Source organism: Lepisosteus platostomus, chromosome 9 (assembly GCF_059453375.1).
Source record: "Lepisosteus platostomus isolate fLepPlt1 chromosome 9, fLepPlt1.hap1, whole genome shotgun sequence".
Taxonomy (NCBI): domain Eukaryota; kingdom Metazoa; phylum Chordata; class Actinopteri; order Semionotiformes; family Lepisosteidae; genus Lepisosteus; species Lepisosteus platostomus.
In genome coordinates, this window is record NC_142619.1 from 44,248,605 (window position 1) to 44,268,559 (window position 19,955).

Here is a 19,955-nt window from a genome sequence, read left to right on the forward strand (position 1 = left end):
CAGAGGGGCGTCACCGGCTAAGAGAAGGATGACACGGGAGGCCCACGGGCACATTATGATGTTTCTCCTGCCATCGCTCTCTGAAGTGGGTATCTAGCTGTATGGCTAGGTCAAAGAGGCCCTCCAGGTTTGGGGGAATGGCTCTGCAGGCCAGCGCCGTAGAAGTTCTGTGGAACTTAGAAGGATGGCCTTTAAGCTCCATGAGGAGTCCTGCTCGAAACAGGGTGATGAGTGCCTCCTCTCCCCATCTGCGTTCTAAACCAACAATTCTGAAACAGAAGGTGTAGCAGGCAACAGGTTAACTGCCACCTTCCAGAAGGTGTCAGTGTCAGAGCAGGAACAAGAGCTGTAGCTGGTGAGTGAACAGTGACGAGTGTCTTCTGCATACTGTCCATCACAGTGCAAAGATCCTCCACTGTTTCCTTCAGCTCAGTAATGCTAATTAGCTGTGCTCTTAGCAGATTCATGCGAGGCCAGTGTCTGGACAATCTCTTCAGAGCCTGCTGGATTAATTTCTGTTGGCTCACTCATTTTGTAATGGTGCTGCACTGACCTCAAAAATGTATCAGTCGAAGAACAGGGGGGTGAATCCATTCATTGGTCTCTGGAAAGTTACAGTAGCAAGCAAACGGGCAAAAGCAAAACTGAAAACATTGCTCTGAGAGCAAAGGCAAGGTGGAACTCGGTCAGTGACAATGGGCAAATTTAGGATACATAGTTGAAATAGCAAGCAAGTCTGAAGCCAAGAAAACACGGGGAGTAAACAAGCTCTGGGAAATCTGGAATTAAGGTTGTGTGCACAAGTAAGGGACTTTATGCAACCAAGTAAAGCTACAGTAGGACATGTGGCAAGGTGGCCAGTTACTTCCACTTAAAGACACTAAAGGCACCCAGATTTTCAAAATCTTAACTTCCACATGTGTATTCTAGTATGTTAAAAACTCACACAGGAATTCTAGCCGTACACAATCTGTCCTTATTTTTCCAGGGGTTTAAAAAGGGACAGTTGCAGAGCTTACATGAGTAAGTTGGAAGATGTTGGCAGCATGAGGGCACTGCTTAAAAGAAAAATATATACAGTACAATGCAGGAAGATAAAGGAAACTAAAAAGATAAAGAAGTGCCTCCTTGTCTCTGTTGAATTCCCATGTATTTTTCTACTTGCATCTTTCATTTGTGTTTCACTGTTGATTTTAAAAAAACAACAATGGATTGGCATTGACTGTGCCTTTTGAATAAATTTACTGGATCCTTTCATAGACTTTCCTGTTAAAAACTAAAAAAAAAGTACATTTACAGTCCATCAGTGTAGGATATTAACTCGAGCTCCAGAATGTATCTGTTACGCCACGCCCCCGGAGGACTCATCATTCCACCTCGCATTCCAGCACAGTTCCCAATTAATCCATTTACCCCAGCCTATTTAAAGCTGATTCAAACTCTCCCCTATGCTCAGTATTAGGGTTTTCCTGGCTAGAACTACTCTGACTCTCATTAAATACGTGCAACTTGGTTTTTGGCTTCCTGACCCTGGTTTGTTCTCCGACTACGTCGCCTGGTTTTGGTTTTGATACTTTAGTTCTCAGTCTGGTTTTAACCCTCGGCTTCCGGCTCCGCTTCTGGTTTTTGTAATTTTCCACCGGCTTGTTTATCTTCGGTTTTCGGACCTTAGATTGTTCTATCGACTACGCCTTTGGAGATCGTCCTGGTTTTCTGCAAAGAGTCCTCACTACTAATTCGTAACAGTATCTTTTTGTTATTCTTGACTGATTCCAGAGAAGCCATATTGCTTCTAAATTGTGATGGCCAAAATTATATAAAATATTCCAAATGAGAATTTGCTAGTGCATTACACAAATATATCGTCCCTTTATTTACATTTAAAAAACATACATCCTAACATGTTGGTTGTCTTTTTACTGCTTTTCTACATTATCTAGAACATACAGAATAGATATCAATGTCAACATAAACACCTAAGTCATGTTTATAAGTAGGATTTTAAACTTTGTATTTCCCATTTAGTATTTACAGTTTATTTTAACTACCTCCATGCAAAGCTCTGCATTTCTGTACATTAAATGTTATCTGCCAGATTTTAGCTGAGTCTTGTTTTCTATTTTGTTTTAGTTTAAAAAATATTTTAAAATGTTTATATTCAATTTGCCGTTTCTACTGTGTTTGTATATACACCTATTTATGCGTCACCTGCAAACTTGAATACTATATTACAAAAATCTTGAAAATCTAGATAATTTAAATAAATTTGAAAGAACAGTGAACTTGGAAAAGGTCCTTGTGGTAGTCCTCAAATTGCATTCACCCCTTATCGCTTAGCCTCTGTTTTATATTTACGAAACACTTAGTGAGCTGCTTAGAAATGCAGTCTATCAATTTAATGTTGTACAGCATGCACAACAAAAATGCAAATGTCACATGTTCATATAAGACAACATGTGAATATGAAATTCATAACAAATTCAAAATTCAAAACTGTGTACAGTTTTGTATATAAGAGTAGTTCTGTAGGTTTTGCTCCAATAAATTCAGGACAAAATAAAGTTGACAAAATCTCAAATAAAACAGATAATCCTGCTGAAAAACATTTCTGGTGCACTATATGAAATTTATACACTGCTCTAATATATGTACTGTATTGAAACAGTGATGAGACATGCTGCATTTCAGTAGATTTAAATTAATAATATACCAAAGTTGGTGACATTTTGAGGCTGTTAATCAAATCACTTATCTCTCAACCAGCCCTTTTATGTGAGCTACCTGTCAACATACAAAGCAAATTAAATCATTTGAATCACACGGTACCTGAAATATCTTGTCAATATACTGTAAACTGATTCAGAGCAAAAGCAAAATGAATGACTAAGCCTACAGTATAAAAGGTAGTTTCAGTACCTCATATAACAAATTGTTGGTTTCCTATATTAAAGTGACAATGGAAATAAAACATATCCTTAATATAAAAAATATACATACTGTAATATTCCATATTATATGTATCATGCTTTCTGTGTCAGCATGTACAGTATATGGAAATAAGTGCAGATTAGTACTTTAGGATACTGAAGAGAGGTTGAACATATTCCTCATTTTTTTCAAGTGTTCTGTGTATCAAATAGGATTGTCTGCCTACTCTCACACTTATACTAACCTAATCTTGTTAGATTTCTTAGACCAGTCTTTATTCAGGATTGAAATATATCCCCTGATGGCTCAGTGTACTTCCATTCAGGTTTTACAGATGGTGAATAAAGGTTAGGAATGTTATTATCAAAGGCCTAGTGATTAGAAATTCATGCACAATTCAAGGTTGAACTGTCATGCTGGCAGTGCTAAGTGCTTTCAACAAAGGGCTTTCTCCATTTCTAAAAATGGAGAAAGGGGTCTGTCCTAAACAAATAAGATTTACTGTAATTGAACAAGTAATAGGTTTATTCCATGCTGAAAAAAAGAACAAAGAAAAACGTTTTGGCCGTGGAGCCTTCTTCAGGTGTGAGGGTAATTGTATGTACTGTATTTTGTACTGTAATTGTACTGTAATGTAATTGTATGCATATCACAATTAAAATGTGTAATTCAACAAAATACTGCACAATAAAAAACATATCAGTCTTTGTTGAAATATCATTGTGAATCTAATACTTATTTGTTTTTTAGAAATATTCTGAAACATTTTGAAATATTCTTAGTTAATATGAATTAACTTAATATGAACTGATAGCTTGCATTACCTACAGTGTTCAGGAAATAGGATTTTCTATTCAGTCCAATATTTGATTGGATGCCTTTAGTAGTAATACTAACATGTTAACAAATATTTGCGTAACTTTCCTTAGATTTAACATTGCGATATTACTAATGTTTTGTCTTGCAAGTATATTCTTTATCGTACTGTTTAGTTCTTAATATCCAAAACAATTAATGTAATATTTATTATTGATCATTCCTGTCTTAACCTTTGTAAACACCTTGGTCTTATCGGTGTCACTATGAAACATTCCTAGTTGTACTCTTAGTACAACATTACAGTAGTACTGTCATGTGTATTTTGGATTGAGATCAACAAAATATTCCATAATGCAACATCTTTGCATTTGCTAGGAGAACAAAGTAAATTGAGGTAACATAATAGCAGTCAAAATCAATATGCATTTTTTCTGGGTGTGTACAAATTTATTTTAAATATGTTTTATCTCAAATATATATATACTGTATATACACATAATAGATACCTACTGTATAGGAAAAAGTAAAACATCTGAAAATGATTATATGTACAGTATGTAGATAATATAAGTATTTCAAAACTACAGTATGTGAGCAATGTAATAGCAAACAAAGGGGTTGTTTAAATGCATTGTCACAATTTCAAGGGGTTGTGTTGGTGTTCAATAAAGTGCTTAGCCGAACTGACATATATAAAAAAATATCTGAAATAAAACAGGCACGCTGCACTTTTAAACAAATCATTGCTGGGTAGCCTGACAAAACATATTTTGCCATCTGAATATGAAACTGTCATTTTCAACTTTGTAGGACAGAGATATGTTCTCAAATATTCATTTTGACACTGCAGTACACATTTACCACACCAGAGTGTACCCAAATATATTTATCACTCTTCTCTTGTTAATAACAACATTATTGTTTGAAAAACAACTGACAGATTTAAACACACAAGTAACAATTTTCATCATAATTATTCATTATTTTCATGATTACCTGAAACAACATTTAAACTTTGATGCAATGCATGTTTTGCCATATAATTTAATCAGGTCAAAGGAACAAAACTATTCTAGTATTTCTATATTCTACAAAAGGTTTGAGATGTTTTTTTTATATGGGTATGATTATTAAGCATAAGATTATGACTATGCCATATGTTGATTTATACAGATGATTCTATACAGATATTTAGGCAAAGGTCTCGTTATGCATCACAGGGGCTTTGAGAATCCACATGTGGTTTAATTTCTAGTGACTCAATGATCTGTAAGCAGTAAATGGTGCAGTAGGTCACATTCACTAAAACTAAGTCCATATTGAGTGGGAGTCTTAGTTTTGGTGAAGCCTTTTGTATCAGACATCTGTGACAGAGGAGCCTGTCACAAGGTACAGATGGCACAGGAAACACATACACCTTCTGTTGAGCAGTTGCTAGTTAAGTTCCTGAGGGTGCACACTCAGGGCTTGACTAGTAACTGCTATTACTTAATTTCATATACATTCACATCTTTAAACACAGGTATGAGAGAGTACTGTGGTGTGAATGGAGAGGGCTCTCAAAATGGATGATACTCACTGTTTGTTTGGTGTTAGTACTTCCACGGTGGGTCAGCCTATAGTGGCTTCAGAAGGCCAAACCTAACCCCACTTCTCAAGGTTTATTTAAGGAGATGGGAAAAACCATGCATTGAATTGGAGAAATGGTTTGTTCCAGAGGGGGAGGGGCTTACAAGCTATTTAAGCTGGCTCCTCAGCCTAAGAGGGAGTTGGTTGTTGGTTGTTGGTGGTTGGTATGTTAGGTAGTGTGACTGGAAACAGAGAGAAAGCAATAAGGAGGATTTATCTTCATTTGAAGAATTAGTTTTGTTTCTTTTGGGGGTTTTGTTTTCTGGTGTGGGGGACTGGGAGCACTGTAAATAAACTGCACTTATTTTACTTGAGTGTTTTTGCGGCGGAGCCATTTCGTTATAACACGGACCTACTTTGGCCTTCCTCAGGCTGTTGTGTGACACGCAATGAATATTAAGGCAATTTCAAGCTAGGGAATGAATGGCTGGTAGGGTCAGAATACTAAAGGTTCAGCCATTATAATTTTCTTTTTTTCTTTACCTTCAACAATGAAATCAGCATCTGCGTGCATGAGCAACATCTTTTATAGGCCAGCATGTGTGGCCTTTTCCCTGAAAGACATAGATCTTACCAGGTAATAGAGATCTGAAGGAACTTGCTTGAAATTTAGTAAAGGGGGGTGTGTTACTTTATTAGTGAAAATATTTGATGTACAAATAAGGAAAAATAATTTCTGAATTATAATGCATTTTTTATACAGGGAGAAAGGTTCAGCTTTACTTTACAGAGATGTTTTTATTATATACAGCAAGTCCTTACTTATCCTTATACTGAGTTTGTTACTCTTTTGGACACTTATTGATACCTGGATGAATAAACCATGGTTCTATAAAAGGCTAGGCTTAGTCATTGTAAATATTTCTAAATAGTAGTCCGTGTGTTATGTTCATTAGTTTTTTGAAACAGATGTTTGTGTCCCGTTCTGTTACTCTGAAACTACACTGTGCCAGGAACAAAGATGCCACGTGACTACACTCCATGTTCCTTGACTAGTCGGGTTTATATTGTTTAGGGTTTATACATATTCTTGCTAGGAAAGCTGGTGTCAGGATCTCATTTTTAATTTTTAATTTTACCTTATTTATTCAATTTATTTCCACCTCCAATTTATTTTACTTGGCAGCTCATCACTATTAATCCTACACGAACAGCCTGCTATTTATAACCGTTTGTTACCATGAACATAAAGGATAAAGGTTCAATACAAAGTAAACATCAATTATTTATACTAAACATTTAAGGTCCCATTAACAAAAAGGGATTTCATTTTTCTCTCCTTGTGAGTGCTTTAAAGTAGATGAATATTCTGGCAGGGATTTATTTTCCAACATCTACAGTGGTTGCTAGGAGACAAGAAAGTTTATATTTACAATGTAGCATTAAAAAGACCAGTTTGCTGATGTATTGCTTTTTAACATCTACCGTATAAGTAGGAGTTATCTGTGTAAATTAGCAAGATTAATATCACTGTTTGATTTATAGTTGAAGTCCCAAGCACTTATTTTCTGTTCTAGCAATCAGTGTGAAATCATCCCAAGAGTAGAAAATTTCAAAATAATGTTTAATGTCCAAGCATAATGTCAAAAGACAGGCTGATATATGATCCTCTCAGATGTATTATTCTCTTGGTAATGAGGTACATTTTCATATTTTCTGTGGGTCTCTGAGGATTTTTTTGACATGATAAAAAATTTAAATATGAATAAATTAAAGAAGCTGTAGAACTAGTGCATATTAGTCATGCACACACTAAAATGTGTAATTTCATAAAGTATATATTTGTGAAAGTTTGTTTTTTTAAGAATTAATGTTCACAAATGGAGATCATTCATTTATCATGCCATCATTAATACATTCCTGGTATGAGAAGGGAAATATTGTATGCAAAAATGTGACTATTGTATCATACATTTAGGCAAATGAGAACAATGTTTTCTATTTTTATGTAAATTCATTTTACAAATTATATAGATTTAATAATATATGATCTCAGATTAAATTTTAATTTTAAATGCAAATATTATCATCAACACATTGAAGGTACAATGATGTGTAGACTGTAGGCATTCAAAATGAATGGAATAAGAGTGACAATACACTAGGTTCTGTTGTTGGTGCCTTTTCAAGTTAGAAAAGACATGCTGTATATAAAGATAACAAACCATTTGACACCTGCATTGTATGATGAGTTGGACCTCCTGCTTCACATATCCACATGCTTCAAACCTTTTATTGAATTTTCATGTATTAAGTAATTGACGTTGTTTCCAATATTTCTTTTTTACATATGAATTTAATAGACTTTACAACTTCTAACTTCCAAAGGTGTTACCTAAATAAAGGACAGCAATATTTAAATAATACCTAAGGAATTAGGTATTTTTTTACTAATATTTACTATACATAAAATCTCCTTAACTATGCATAAAATCTTTATATTTAAAGACTAATGTGGACTAAAACTGCAAGAGGAATAACTGCCTATAGCAATGGTGTATTTCCCTTGTTGGATTTAATTCACTCGTGACAATAGGCTTGTTATGATACTGTAAATATATAAAATATTTAAAACACCTACTGTAATTATTAACATCACAGCAGCACTTGTGTTACAGTGTTTGAAGTCCAATAGTATTACTAAATACTCTCAACCAAAAGGTAAACCTTTGCACATGCAGCTTAGTAATCTCAAGGTTAATTATGTTAACTTTTTTAGAAAACATATCATCTTTCATTTTAGCAAAAACAAATAAGTAATAGGCAAAAAGCTGATTATTTGCACTCTTGATTTATAACCTTGGATTACCATTTTTTGAAAGGGGCCAGTACTATATGCCAGTTACTTTCAAGAACCTGTACATATAGTAGCTGTTACAGTCTGACAGGATAATAAATGTGAAAAATAATGAAATATGTTATTTAAGAATACTCTGCACATCTTTTGTCCTAATATGCCCATATTAATGCCTGTCAAGAAGCAGTCATGGACAAAAGACTTGTACTAAAGGCACAAATTTTCTTTAATTATGGAATATTTTTTTTAAAAAACTAGTGATTATTATTTAAAAGGTATGAATGAGGAGTTATGAGAGACAAACATTGCTCTGGAATAGCATTTGGCTTCTTAAACATACAGTATTCAGGAATTCCAAATATACAGTATATATTTTATGAGCATTCTCAATTTTCTCGATGCCTCCATCACAGTTTTACAGTATATTATTGTAACAACTGTGACTGTAATTAATTCAGTTTGGATGAAAAGAAACCAAGCTTGTCATTTATCCATCTTTAATTTACATTGATCAAAATATTCAAGCACTGGAACATTACATCTCAATGTACCCTATAATTGAGCAGCCAGTCTGAAGTGTTGTAGCAGCAAATGGCATTTTCCATTGAAATGTATTTCACATAAAGTTGTTCCGTGTCATTAACAAAATTGTACTCACACATACATATATTTTTTCCTATACATACGTTCCTAAACTTACATATAGGTAAAAAGTTAATTTTGCAACATGCAGATTTATTAGGATTAACTGTTTGCTTAAAATAAAATGTCTTAAATTTCAGTAACAGTTCACTTCTCAATTGTGTTTCTGCTTTAAGCAGGAAAAGCTCTCAGTGGAAAGTAGTAGAGCAATTCTACGTCTAAAACGTCTAAACAACTTTACACAGCAATTAAGTTTAAAATTATAATTCTGTCATAATGAGTTAAAATCAAATTCAATCAGGATTTTAAAGAAGAATATTTTATTTTTAACATTTTTATGCCACCAAAGAGATGTATATGAGTAGTATTTGCTATGTGGTCAATACAAAGTATTTAAAGTGTTTAAAGAAGGAAGTCAGATCTAAGTTTTGCATTCAAAAGACTTCCAAGGTAAGTGATGCAGATTAATATCAGAAAGGTATTATATACACTGACATGAGTCCAGCATGATTCTTAAAGTGTAAAATTAAAGCATTTGTATATACAGTAAGAGTAATGATTGTGGAAAAAAAAAACATTTACAGGGAGAAGTCATATCAAAATCACACAACATAATTTAAGAATAATGTCCAGTGGAACTTATAGTATGAATACTGTATGTAGCATTGTATAGGTTTATCAACCCCTGATGTATCATTTATGATGTATCCATTGATCAGTATTTGCATCTTCTGATGGTCTAAATAACGTTCTTTACTAAGTGAACCAAAATGCTGAAATGTCTTGTTCTATAGGCACATCTGTAATCAAGATTATCTCACATTGCAGTGTGACTAACTTGTATGCATATGCCCTTTGTCAGTTGCATACCACAACTAAGAATTTAAGCAACACAATGTCTCATTTGTGACAATTTAGTTTTGTTTAACATATGTTTAAATTTATTGAATATAAAGCCACTGTAAAACCTTAATTGCATTATAAAAGAAATAAAATCAAACACAACAAAATAATTTGGCAAAGTGGGCCAGAACTGCGTAACTGATTTTTTGATCCAGCAGGATTGACATTAATATTCACGCAGTGAACAATCTACTCCTTTATTCTACCAACAAATACATGGACTTCACCTTATAAATTCAGTAGGGTAAAGTAATTGATTTAGAAGTTCGATAATCCATATACAGTACCTAAAAAAATGTTGCACATATTGTGAAGATCTGTATTAGAAATACATGTTGCATTTGTATAGGCTAATTTTAAATTAACAAGCTGGTTTCAAAGAACAAAACTAACAATAGTTATGCATGGTGTTTATGTAACTAACATTAGGTAGGCCAAAATTATTGTTCATCGGAGTGTGTGAAACCACTTATGACTTACCATACTCTTATTCTTGAGTCAGAGCAAGAAAGGAATATGCTATATTTATATAGAGTATTTTGTACAGAGATTAATTTAATTTAATCTGATTTATCTAAATGATCATTTAATCAGTCTGCAAGATTAATTACATTTTACAGAAATCTCAAAACACATGGTTTTTAAACAAATTGTATTATAATAAAATCTCAATTTCTATTTGAATGTAGTTGATACTGTATACATAGTCATCACTAAGTACTGTACATTTAATGCTGTATTGGGATTGTCAACAGGCCGGTTATTAATTTGTGTGTTGGAGATATGAAATCAGAATTTCAGCAAGCCTTTTATTCTTTTTTTATTATTTTATACAGGTGTTGAGGTTCATCTGCAGGTGCATTTTTTCTCCACGCCAAAGGAAAAAATTCATGGGATAGAGCATGTCAGCACTTTTTAACAAATAGTTATCAATATAATTCTCCACTGATACAGTGTATTTCTTGCTTAGGGGCTTGATGCAACTGACTGCATGTGCTCTCCTAAACTAAAAGCTTTCTTTATCTTACCATATCCAAGATCAGATCCCTTGCTGTTGGAGCGAAATGACACAACAACTGCATTTAAAAAAAATCCCTTAGCAGGTTTGGCTAGGGTGATTGCTTTGTGCAATTTCTCCTTGACACAGCTTTTAATAAGTTTTCTGTTTATATAAAAACAAAAAGTGCTCTATCAGTTTAGAGATGCAAAATAATGTTTTATCTTATACAGTACATCCATGACAGTAAAAATAAATGCTAATATATTGAGGGTTAAACTAAAGAATTTTGGCATGTGTACAGTATAAATATATGCAAATTCAGTACAGTCTGACATAAAATAGCTCCTTAAATCAAAACACACAACAAAACCTTGACATTTTATAACCCCTGCTTTATGTTTATGTCTTCAATCCTGGACCTGGAGGACAAGTGTGTCAACTATCAGCACCTGAAGAGGAACTGGAATAAGGTGTTTGTCCAGTTAAGCCAGAAACCATTTAGCTTGCAGTAACTTTTTAAGAGTTGGGCTGAAATTTAAACTCTCAGACAGACTCTTCAAGGCCAGAATTGGACACCTCTGTTCTAAAGGTTTGTAATGGTACCAATTCTTCTATTAATTAGTAGAATTAGTGCTAATTATACTAATGAGTTCTGGGTCATATATAAAGTAAGTGAATGTACTGTATATTAATCGGTTGCTCATACAGCCTTTTTGATCTGAAGTTCTTATTTACAGTCTTTCAATCAGTAAATTAGTTAACTTAAAAAAATGAAACACTATAAAAAATTTAACCTATGGAATACATTAATTAAAAATTCTGGGTTTCTGAATGAATATAAGAACATGAACCTTAAAATTTTTTGTCTTAAATTAATGTCTTAAATATAATGATTTGTTGCCTCTGTTACCTGAAAATACTTAAGAAACACATTTGGTAATTCCATACAAAAGGCAAATTATTTTCCAGTGTGGAATTTCATATTAAGCATTGATAACAGAACTTGAAATTTTGACAACTTGATATTGTCCATTGTTGTGTACTCACAATTTTAGAGCCAGCTTTATGACAAGGGTAGGATGGCACTTTTCTGAAAGTTTTGTTTCTTCATTTGGTAAATCATGTCTGAATCAGTGTTTCATAATTCTAAATCTCATGTCAAGTTAATTTTATAAACATTAATCATATAAACAATAAAAATCTGATGAAAAGCTTTCAACTTTAAAAAAAACATTATGAAATTTGGTAAAATTAAAATTTCAACTTGCAAAATTTAATTTTTGTGAGTCAAAAGTATGTTTATTTCTTAAACAACTAATGAAAAATGAAAAGCAGGAGAAAAAATGAGAGTGGTCATCTGTAAAAAACAAAACAAAATTTCCCAATGGAAAACCAGGAGCACTTAGGAGGCACTGAAATATTTCCTATTCTGAGTATCAGGCTTTTGAAAGGCAATATACAGTATGTGATACATTTTCCACATAAAGGTTACTGCTAGGAAAACAAATATATTTTTCTATGCTCAGTTTCTTTGTAGAGGCAATTGTACGGTAGACAAGAATAAGCATCTTTGAAGTTGTTTCTTTTTTGCATCACCAGTATTATTTTTTATCCATTTTTTACAAACGTGAATGATGAGCAATGTGATACCACTGCACTTAATGCTGCAGATTTCACAGCTCCTGGCTTCTAGCCTTTAATCCAGACTATGGTAATTCTGCATGGAGTTTACATGTTTCCTTGACATTTCTGTAGGATTTTCTGGGTGCTTTGTTTTTTTTTTTCCACCTTCCAAAGACATGCTGACTATAATCGGTATCTTTGAATTGTGCCTGTTTGTTTATGTGCTTTACAATGAACAAGTATGATATAATCCTGCGCTTTCTGGTGCTTCAAGGACAGGCTTCCAATTGCCATGACACTTACCACATATAGTATAAGATACTTATTAAGATGAATAATTTTAAGATAGAATATTTGATCAGACTTTTATTTACAATATTGGAAGGTCTTCATTCTAACATGGTTCATCTTGATAATAAATACTATCCATTATAAATAACTACACTATAAATAGCCCACATTTCCAGCCCTGGTTAACTGTGCCTGACTGCTGAGAGATTCAAAATGATGTCATTTAGGTCAACTGGTTTCAACTACAGTACATCAGGGACAATCAACCAGCAGTCTTTTGGAACCTTCTAACTTCTGGATCACCTCCCACAGCATAAACCTAATCCCTGACAAATAGCCATCTGCTTGCTTTTTTAAGAGTACAGTTCACATTGAGCTACTCTAGGGTTTACAATGGATGAAATTACCTTGCTGTGTCCCACTGCTGTGCCTCATTATGAACTAACACGATGTGTGTGGGGCTTAAGGACATGCTTGAGTACTGATGTGTATAGCTAGGAATCTCATTCCTTTCAAATAATGCTTCCATCTAGAGAAAACAAGGACAGAATGTAAAGTGAGATATTCAAATGTCAGTTTTGTAAACACTGTCTTTTTGTATAAATCAGAGCAGTGTTGAAGTGTTCTGCTATCCCAATACCTCCTTCTTTAAATATTTGGGAACATGGAGTCCTTAGGTCTTCCAAAAATATTCAAGCAACAGTTTTGGACAAGGATATTATATTGATTTTAAAACGCACTTACCCTTTCCGCTGACTGGGCAGTACCGAAGAATATCGGTATAAAAGCTAACCAAATGATGCAGGTTGTGTACATAGTAAATCCAATTGGCTTGGCTTCATTGAATGTCTCTGGAACACCTCTTGTTTTTATGGCATAAACAGTACATGTAACCATCAAAAGAATACTGTATCCAAGAGAACAGATAAGGGAAAGATCTGAAATATCACATTTGAGAACCCCTCGGGCATTCTCGGGATCCTGCGTTCTCTGTTCCCCAAAGTCCACAATAGTATGCGGAGGGTCAACAGCAAACCAGATGAATACACCCAACAGCTGAAAGGAGATGAGACTGAAGGTTATGACTAACTGTGATGCAGGGCTTATGAACTTGGGTGCAGTGACAGACTTCTTCCCTTGCTCAAAGATGCGGTGAATCCTGTTGGTCTTAGTTAGCAAGGCAGCATAACTGAAGCACATCCCAAGTCCTAAAAATATGCGCCTGAAAGAACAAACTGCCATGTCAGGCGTTGCAATCATTAAAAAGGTTATGGCGTAACACAAGAAAATCCCAGTCAGAAGAACATAGCTCAGTTCCCTGCCAGAAGCCCTTACAATGGGCGTATCATTGTAACGGACAAAAGTCACAATGACAAAAGTTGTGGCAATGATCCCTAGCATTGAAATAAAGACGGGCACAATGGCCCAAGGTGAGTGCCATTCCAGCTTTATGATAGGGATTGGTTGACAGCCTGTGCGGTTTTCACTGGGCCTCTGTTCATAAGGACACAGCTCGCAGCTAAACTCGTTAGCCTGGTAATGGTAGCCTTCACAGCGTTCACAGTGCCAGCAGCAGGGAACTCCTTTTACAATTTTCTTCCGCTCACCGGGCTTACAGGGGACACTGCAGACTGAGGCAGGTATGGAGGGATCTCCTCTCGTCCACCGCATAGCATCAAGCTGAAGAGAAAAAAACAAAAATAAACAAATTAGACTCGTACTGTATCTGATATCTCCATTTATGGTATCTCTATCCATTTTAATTAACAAGTGGTTTGATGTTTTCAAATCCAGTATAAGGTGATTACAATCTACAGTACATACTGTACATACTGTACATAAAAAAGCACTCAAGTAGTGTTATCTTATAATATCATATTACATTATCTCCCACTAAACAATGTTTTATTGTTGTTTTAAACAATGTGTGTGTGCAAATAACTTATTTAGTAGCACATTTCAGTAATGCAGTGGTATATGTGAGCATGATGGTTTCATATAAAGAAGCACAAGTGGGTTACAGCAACACTATGTGGTGTATTTCTGAGCCTGAGGCTCAAAGTTCTGCTTTTTTGTGAACAAAATAGTATTGGGGATATTCTTGAAATACGCAATACATATGGTAGACCTTAAGAACATTAGAAACTTTGCTAACAAGAGAAGGGAAAATAGTTTATTTAGCTCATTTAATTGTTAGCAGCTAGGGGGGATCTCATCCAGCTATTTATTTTAAAAAGTGTCAACCCCTGATCAAACAGAATGTTCTTAAAACTAAATATTTTTTTTTCCAATTTCACATAAAACACTTAAGACTAAGTAATCCAATGAGGTATTCTTAGGTTACAGAGAATTACAGGCATTATTACTAAACTGATCAATAATGTGGAGTAGGGTCAAATGTAGCTAATTGTTAAACTAATGAGAGAAGTGTCAAATACTATCACTGAAAGCAACAGAAACAAAATTATATATAGACATTAAAAATACTGTAGGCTTATCCCAATAAGTAACACCACATTTTATTGTAGTGATTCAGCAGTAAGAAAATACAGGGCAATGTAGGAAGTATGGGACTTAATTCCATTAGACTTTGTTCTTTGTTTCTTTTTCCCAGCTTCTGACAGAGATTTAAAGTTATTAACTGTAATACTGTATATAAGTAAATTGTGAGTTGTGAGGTTAAGCTGCTATTGTGTCATGATCAGAAAGAAATAATCACTGGGAAGAACAGCAAATCAAACACCTTAAGGTTTGATAAATCTCCTTTATACCTTTATATCTGTCAGGGTTGATTTGTACCTGCATTTAGAAATGAAAATTACTCTAAGATTCCAGCACAATAATACCCTGACACAGCAAATATTAATATTGATTAAAAAATTATTATGCCACAAACTACTGCCTCAATTAATAAAATGAGGCAAAGGGGCATTACCATGGTATTGCCTTCTATAATGGTCAGTGCAAGTACTTGCCAGTATGAATCAGAAAAAGGCATGTGGTAGTAGCCTTACATAACTAAATGATCGTCAAACAGGAATAACAATATTTTACATAGATTTCATAATGATATGCGTTTGTTAAATACAGTATACTACTATTAGTGTTTATATCTTACTGTATGACAATAAATATTCAGGAGAACAGCTGTCTTATCTCATGGTTAAAAAAGATAACCAGTTTTTACCAGTATTGTGTATTTCCCTGTTATGATATCTAGAAGGTTTCATTTTGGACACAATCTCTTTTGGTCAATTCCTATTGAAACCTCTGTAAACTGCCCCCAAGAAGAAATTCAGATGATGCAGAAGAGAAAAAAAAAACAGAAGAGAGAGTAGAAGCTATTGACACAATGAGAGAGTTTCCTCCTTTATACAGTAGATCAGGACCATAGATGCTACAGTGATTTTAACATTAAAATCACTGACCTCATACCTTAAGTAAGGGACTGCTGTTTTAATTTTGTGGAAATTATACATAGAAGAACACTTGATCTTTTATTTCTCTGATGGTTGTATTGAGCAAGCACTGTATATTGTGTTAGTTTTAATAATTGGGTTTTTACTGAGCTCTCATTGGTAATTGACAACTACTACTTGTACCCCGGACCTTATACTGTATCTATGGCTCTATTCAAACCTAGATTCTCAATACTTTGACCATTTTTAATGGTAATTTTTCCTTTAAATGGTTTAAAATCCACTGTCATCACAGCTGTGTGAAAAAACAAACTTGGCTAAGTCTCCTAAAAACATAACAACTACAGTTCTATTTTCAAATGGCCTTTTCTCACAAAAATCCTTAAATGGGTGGTTGTCATCTCTATTACAATCTCGCTTTGCATCTAATTAATTCTTTGAACCTTTTCAGATGGGGATTAAACAGAGACACAGTACTAAAGAAGCCTTTGTAAAGGTAGTTAATGATTTGATGATGGCCTCTGACTCTAGGTCAATAATATATCATTCTCTTTCTCAATTTAAATGCAGCTTTTTATACTGTCAATACCATTGGGAGTGCAAGGAAATTAATCTTGGATTCCCTCGTACTTTTTGCAGATTAAAGTCACAGTTCCAGGATTTTTTGTTTCCATAAGACCAGGCTCCTTCTTGTGAGCAGCACCACATCTGTGGAATTCTTTCTCTAAATCCGTTAGAGACATTTTCATAACTTGCTCAAGGACACATTTTCGGAAGAATTGAAATATTTTTCAGTCACAACTGCACATATTCTACAAATTCTATCAAACAACTTTAGCAGTATATCATAATCAGTTTTCACCGAATAAATCCTAATAATCATCCACAACATACAGTATTATACTAGTTAAAAAGTCATGTTCACATTCCTGTCAAATGAGTCATCTTCATTAATTTTTCTTATACTTTTTATGTACACATTTTGTTATTCCTTTTTTACCTGTATTTTAGTGAAAATCATACTTTCATTTTATTAAAATAATAGGATTTAACGAACTTGATGAATAATACAGAATCCATTAACTGTTTAACAACCTGGTAATCTGCTGTTCCTTAATAATGTCTGTTAAAACATTTTAATAAATACATTTGTCTTATGAGAACACTGGTTGAAGAGCTTCCTTCATATAGAGTATTAAGGACACTAACAATGCTCTCCAACTTTTAAATGATTTCCAGTTTCAGGGCCTAGAATGTTTCACTTTTACCATGGACATCACATCCTTATACTGTATACCATCATTCCCTTCACTCCTCTAGTTCTGGTCTCCTAACTGTCCCCCCACTCTATGGGTGACAGGGCCTTCTCCTGTTATGCCCCTAAGCTCTGGAACTCTCTACCCAAGGATATCAAAGAGTCACCTTCTCTAAACTCTAAATCCAGACTCAAAACCTTCTTCTTTAGAAGAGACTTTACTTAACTGGTTCCATTCTTCACCCCTCTGCTCCTACTGTATTTAGTACCACCATCTACTGTCTTCCCTGCATATTCTCATTGTGTTGATCTTGATCTTGTGCTTGATCTTGTATATTTTTTATGTTTATTTTTAATTGTTGTTGCTGTTGTTATTCTGTAAAGTGTTTTGAGAAGCCACCTTCAATGGCGCTATATAAACTAAAGTGTATTATTATTATTATTATTATTATTATTATTATTATTATTATTATTATTACCAAGTACAAAGGAAAACAATTGCTTCTATCAAATTCAAAAACATGTTGATATACTGAACATTTATACTGGCACATAACAAAGAATAAGACCTTGAGGTAAGCAAATAAATGTTTGCTATTTGTTTTCCAGTAATGAAGATTGTTGATTGATTTTGTCTCAAATGCATAGTTTTAAATGCGTTGTTTTACTGTGTCCTCACTAAGGTGAAACTGTTATTTACACAGGGGAATGTATGAATTGTTTTTTTGTCCTTATTAGGCACAGATCAATGCAGTGCAGCAGGCTTACAGCAGGAGAACAAAACAGAAAAATGGAATGCTAAATGTCTTAATAACTCAAAGAGAAAGCTACTACAACTTTAGTGAGTAAAGGCTCCCACTGCCACCATGAGATCATGAGTACATAAGATATGGAAAATCCTGAATGTCAGGCCATGGTTTACTATCATGACCATGAATCCAGTCACTAAATTAATGAAAATAAATATTAACTCTTTTTGTCCTCACATTCAGGTGAAGCTGATCAGTCCAGTGTCCAATAACCTTGTATTCTGCTGTTGACCTGTTGGTGATTTGATACTGAAAAATATCATATCGCCCCGGAGCATCCCCATTCTCATTAAAGATGACAGGGGTTCCTGCACTTCCTATTAAAAAGAAAAAAGATATAATTATTAAAAAGGTCCACAATATTTTTTCTGCAATACAAAAGTGACAAATTGTCATTAATCTGGAATCATCTAAAGAGCACCACAATGAATGGCATGTTGACACCCCTGCAAACAACATTTTTATCAAACAAATCAAAATTAAAAGGCTGCTTATTAACTATTTATCTCTTGAGGTGACTGTGACTAATTAATGCAAAGTAGAGGTGTGAAACCCCTTAGACTAGACTGACTGCATGACTAGTCATAAATCTCGTATTTCTTCCCCATTTCAAGAGAAGTCATATCAATACTGGCAGCAGCAGATTTCAGTCTCAACCTCATGTGGATATTTTCTCTCTGAATGGTCTCTGAGGTGTACACCCACAGTTCAAACAGACAGAGATGGCTCAGAGAGACTGCTGCTCCACTACTTTCCTATATTTTACAGTGCCTTGCAAAATTATGCTAACCCAGAGTTTCATTTTGTAAAACTCCAAAATGGTGCATATATTTGAATAAAGTGAATAGTTTATTCAAAACACTGATTTAGGTCTCTAAATTTAGGAATCTGCTCAGAAGGCAGACTTCTTATGTACATACTGTATGTTACAGTAATTGTCAGGAAAAAACTAAGGAGAAAAAAAAGTAATATGCTTAACTCAATATTTAATGGAGGCACCTTTATCAACAATTGAAGACCTTTTGAAGAAGTCTCATCTACTTTGCTGGTTAACCCATTTGTTTGACCCATAGACATTTTCTCCCATCTCAGGCACTTACTGTAACTGTGTAACAGCTGTTTGAAGGGGCAGCCTGATATACAGTAGGTAGGGTCTGGATGACTTCCACATCTTAACGATCAGCTTCACCAGAGATATTATGGGTATTATTAGAATTATTTTATGATATTATAATTATAATTATTATCATAAGTATATAATTATAATAATTATATTATATCAATTATAATAATTATATTATAAAATAGATGATACTTATATTATGTATAAAAACCTTCTCCCGACCTTTCCTTTATACAACTTTATCCTTAAAGTTCTAAACTAAAGTTCCTTGGTCTTCATGTTTGAATCTTTGTTTGAAATTCACTACCTGACTAAAGGAATCATACAGAGAAAGGTGTATTTACGGTATTCTTTAATCATGTTATTCACTATTTTTGCACAGTTACAGAAGTCACTGAAATAATTGTGTGGCTCATCCTGGTAGTTTTGTACACCTAAATTAATTGAGGATTTTCAAATCAAAGGGTTTGTTTACTTATGCATTCATTGATTTTTTTAAGTATTGCTGTGAATGTGTGGAGTAGGTTGTGTATAATTAATTAATTGCTACTTCAAATTGTCATGTAAACTTTGAAGCAACAAAACTTTGCAAGGGTTTTAATACTTTTGCAAAGCACTGTACAGTATTCAGAAGTAACTGACATTTAGAAGAAACATAATATGCAATGTATCAGATATAGGCAGTTCTTTGGAAAAGTTACATTAATAAAGAAGACA

The 19,955-nt window shown here is 33.9% G+C and overlaps 1 protein-coding gene across 2 annotated transcripts in view; it reads right to left on the bottom strand.

Annotated features, from left to right (window-relative positions):
* Positions 1 to 19,955, bottom strand: part of grm8a (glutamate receptor, metabotropic 8a) — a 269,794-nt gene that overhangs the window by 18,775 nt on the left and 231,064 nt on the right. For both annotated transcript variants that reach the window (XM_088645158.1, XM_088645159.1), the window contains 2 exons: positions 18,293 to 18,432; positions 13,377 to 14,312 (listed from right to left, as the gene is read on the bottom strand). In XM_088645158.1, the coding sequence (XP_088501284.1) occupies positions 13,377 to 14,312; positions 18,293 to 18,432 (1,076 nt within the window). The remainder of the gene's footprint in view (positions 1 to 13,376; positions 14,313 to 18,292; positions 18,433 to 19,955) is intronic.